The following is a 4,147-nucleotide window of genomic DNA, read 5'->3' as shown; positions in this document are numbered from 1 at the left end:
GAGGAGGAGGAGGAGGAGGAGGAGGAAGAAGAAGAGAAGGAAGAGGAGGAGGGACAGAGGAGGGGAGGGGAGAGGACAGAGGGGGAAGGGAGGGGAAGGACAGAGGCAGAGGGAAAGGGTGAAGGAGAAGTGGCAAGGGAAGCTGCAGGCATTTTGCTATAATTTTTGATGTTCAAACTCATATTGCTGTTGGCATGAGTTAGGAGGCTACCCCAGGTACCTGAGTAGTCATAAACTTAGGGAAGTACACATTCTATGTGGTAATGCCTGTTGGGAGGCAGACACTGTTGGTTACCTATGGCTCTCTCCTCCCTTTCTTGTTTAATGGCAGAACCTAATTCCTATAAAAAGATGAAATCACCAAATGAGACAACACTACCAAAATCCTTTGTAGCTAGGAGAGGGATATGACCTCATTCTGAACAATGAGATGCATAAGAAAATCTACTGGTGGACCAGGCATGAGAAAGAAGTGCCTGCTCTTCATTCCACTTGAGATATTATTGGGGGGGAACAAGATGTTTGGAGTTGCTCTGACAACTATTATGCAACCACGAAGCAGAACATCTCTGACAAGATGCAGATGATACAAGGAAGAAATGGAGGATTAGGCTCAGGTTGATTCTGAAAATCCAAAGAACAAACTTCTTATTGGGTTAAAAAAATTTAACATTACTCTTTTAGTAGAGCTTTTGAGATTTTCAGGTAAAGACATGATCACCAATACTCATGGCAGACACCAGTCATAGTCCCCCTGAGACCTTAAAATGTGTAGGGAAAATGATGAGCTCTTTCTTTTATCTGGTTTCAATATTTTATAAAGCCCATTACAGATGATTGCTCAGGCTCACTATAACGACTTGAAGCTGGAGGTTGGTCAGTGTAATGTGGTAATAAAGCTTATCCCAGGCTCACTAAACTCAGATTGGCTGTAAAGTCTATCTCTTGAAGTCTAAAAACACAAACAAGTAATTTCTCTGCTACTGCTTTAAAATATGATATCATAATAGCAAAGTGTTTAAGCCTGGATTACAGAAGGAGAAAGAGAGGGTTATGACCCTCCTTTTACATGCCAGCATAGGTAGGCACTTGGCCAAAAAGAACAGCTATCATGCCTGCATTTACTTGGTGGAAAGCAACACAAGAACTCTTCTCATCTCAGGCTCACCTGGTATTTCAGAAGAAGTACAACAAGCACCATTATCTCCCATCTTGTCCAGATAACAGATGCAAGTGTGGAAATCTGGTCATTAGGCCTGACAAGTCCAGTGACCACAAGAAACTCTCATCCCTGACCCTGGGTCCTGCACTTACTTACCTTCCAGCACTGGTGCTTGGCATAATACTCTCCTTGTGCAATCCACTCCTCAGGAGTCGAGGTCTTAACAAACATGCTGTCATCAAAGTCTAAAACATAAAAAAAGAAAAGTAGTTTTTTTTTTCCCCTCTGGACCTTCACTCAGTTGTAGCTATTATAGGCTGAATTTTATTCCCCAAAAATTCATTTGTTGAAGTCCTAAACCCTTTTACCTCAGAATATGACTGTATTTGGGGACAGGGTCTTTAAAGAAGTAACTAACTTAAAAAGAAACTTTTCAGGTGGGCCCTAATTCAACATGACTGATGTCTTTGTGAGGGAAAGAAATTAGGACACACACACAGACACCAGGAGCACAAAGGAAAGATTATAGGGTAAAGAAAAAAGACAATCAGCTGCAAGACAAAAAAAAGACCACTCTGAAGGGGTAACAACAAAGTAAATGAAAGAAGCTCTAGGAAAAAATCAAATCAGAGATATTTTTAAGATTATTGCCAAGATGGTGACCACAATGAAAACTATGCTTAGTGGCTCTACAGCAGATACAGATAAAATAGAGGAGCTTAAGAAAATTATAGTAGTAATAACATTCAGCATAAGAAAGAAATGAAGTTTACAATGCAGATTCAAGTAGATATTCAGGAGAATAACAATTACATTGAAAGTATCTGCAGCAGGATAAGCCAATGAGAGGATAGAATCTCAGATAAAGAAGACAGGCTTGTGTTTAGTGATCATGAAGAAAGATTTCTTTAAAATAGAAAGAGAATGAGAAATCAATCCAACAGCTGCTTGATCCCCAGCACCACATGCTGTGCCAGCCCCACCCCCAGGGCAGGCTGAGCCAGCCCTCCCCCCACAAAAAAAAAAATCCAGCAGCTTCTGGATGAGGCAAAGAGGACATGCCTGGAGTAGTTTTCTAATGGGAGAGACTGTGGGGCCACAGAGGAGGGTGATTGGTGATGTGGTGTGTGCCTAGGGAGAGTCACATGGAGAGAGAGCATTCTCTCAGGTTTCACAGAGAGCAAACTGGTCAGGCGGTGGCTGTGGCTCATCCACAGGGCTAACACTGACAGGGGATCTACAGACTACAGTACAGGGTTTCAGGATAAATCCTGAGAGGATCTGACTGGCCTTGTCAGATACAAAAGCTACATTTCTTGTTAAATAGATCTTGGGTCTTCTTGCTTTGTCTTGGTCTTAACCATCCAGCAGAAAAGTATAGAGGCGAGGTATAAAAAGGAAAGTAGTATCAATATGTTGAGCTGTAGGGGGCTCAGGTCAACAACTTCTGACATTGCCAGTCCTACGGATGACCCGCTACTGTTGTGGACTACTGGACTATATTGAAATATCTTGCTGAATTCACGCACCTATAATATTTAAATGAGAATGGAATACCCTTCTCTGACAAAACTAAACAAAAAAGAGGATACAAATGAACAATCATTTTGTATCTGTATATTCAGAATAGCACCAGAACCCCAGGTGCACCATGCCAGCCCCAAAACTAAGCATGGTGGTACACGCCTATAATCCCAGCACCGGGGAAGCTGAGACAGCAGGATCAGTACAAGGATCTGAGCTGCACAGTGTGACCCTCTACCAAATAAATAAATGAATAAATTTTTAAAGAAAATTTTAAAAAACAGCAAAATTCAACAACATGCTGCATGCAAGAAACTTTTAATTTTAAAAGGAAGGAATTCAAAGAAAGCCAAAGGATAGAAAACAATATTCCATGAGACCAAAAACTCAGAAAAAAGCAGGGGCAGCTATTTCATTTGCAGATAATGTGAATTTAAAGAGGGAAAATATAAACATCTGAGTGGAAATTAATGAAATTGAGACTAAAGTAAAGCTCAACAAACTTAAAAGCTGGTTCTTTGAAAGAATATAACAAAATAGATAAACTATTAGCTTAATTTACCAAAAGAAAGGCAGACTAACATCAATGCAATTAGAAATGACAAAGGAAAAAATCACAACAGACACTATTAAAATTCAGAAGATAGCTATTATGAAAACTTGTTTTCGAATAAATTGAAAAATTTTGATTTAAAAATGGGCAGATTCTTAGATTCATATGAGTTACCAAAATTTAATCAAGAAGATAGAAAACTTGGTACAATCTAATAATAAGCAATGAAATTGAGGGGGTAATAAATGACCTACAAACTTCAGGACTTGATGGATTCATTGCTAAATTCTACAAGATATTTAAAGATATTACAACACCAATATCTGTTACGTTCTTCAATGAAGTTTAAGACAAGAAATACTTCTAAACTCATTTCCAGAAACCAGCATCCCTCAGATCCCCAAACCAAACCAAAATCTAACTGAAAGTAAACCACAAGCCAATCTCCTTAGTGAATACAGATGTAAAGACTCTTAAGAAGATACCAGTGGGACTGGGGATTTGGTTCACCAGTAGAATGGTTGGTTAGCAAGCTGGAAGCCCTGGGTTTAGTTCTTGGCACCAAACCAAAAAATAAACCTTCCCTAAAAGAAGACACTGGCAAATAGAATACAACAAATCATCAAAAGGAACATAGTATGACCAAGTGGATTTCATCTCAACAGTTTCAAGAATGGTTCAACATACACAAATTAAAGGTAATACACCGAGTCCTAGCCCAGGTCCGGTGAGTGTGTGGAGAGCTTCCTGCTACCCTGGGCCTGCGGGACCAGTCCCAGCCCAGGCGCAGCGTGGGCCGGACCCTCTCCCACCCCCTCTGGCCGCCCCACCACCACTCCGCCCCTCCCGCTGAGTAGGAATTTCTGCCGACTTCCGGGAACCCCCAGACCCAGTCCTAGCCCAGGTCC

General features: G+C 40.8%; 1 protein-coding gene across 1 annotated transcript in view; it reads right to left on the bottom strand.

Annotated features, from left to right (window-relative positions):
- The window catches only part of Trank1 (tetratricopeptide repeat and ankyrin repeat containing 1), a 175,131-nt gene that overhangs the window by 20,812 nt on the left and 150,172 nt on the right, over positions 1-4,147 (bottom strand). Inside the window, exon 16 of the mRNA XM_023719773.1 lies at positions 1,319-1,407. Within this exon, the coding sequence (XP_023575541.1) occupies positions 1,319-1,407 (89 nt within the window). The remainder of the gene's footprint in view (positions 1-1,318; positions 1,408-4,147) is intronic.

The sequence above is a fragment of the Octodon degus genome, unplaced genomic scaffold, assembly GCF_000260255.1.
Source record: "Octodon degus isolate 3935 unplaced genomic scaffold, OctDeg1.0 scaffold00071, whole genome shotgun sequence".
Classification (NCBI taxonomy): Eukaryota; Metazoa; Chordata; class Mammalia; order Rodentia; family Octodontidae; genus Octodon; species Octodon degus.
This window is presented reverse-complemented; position numbering and strand designations above follow the sequence as displayed.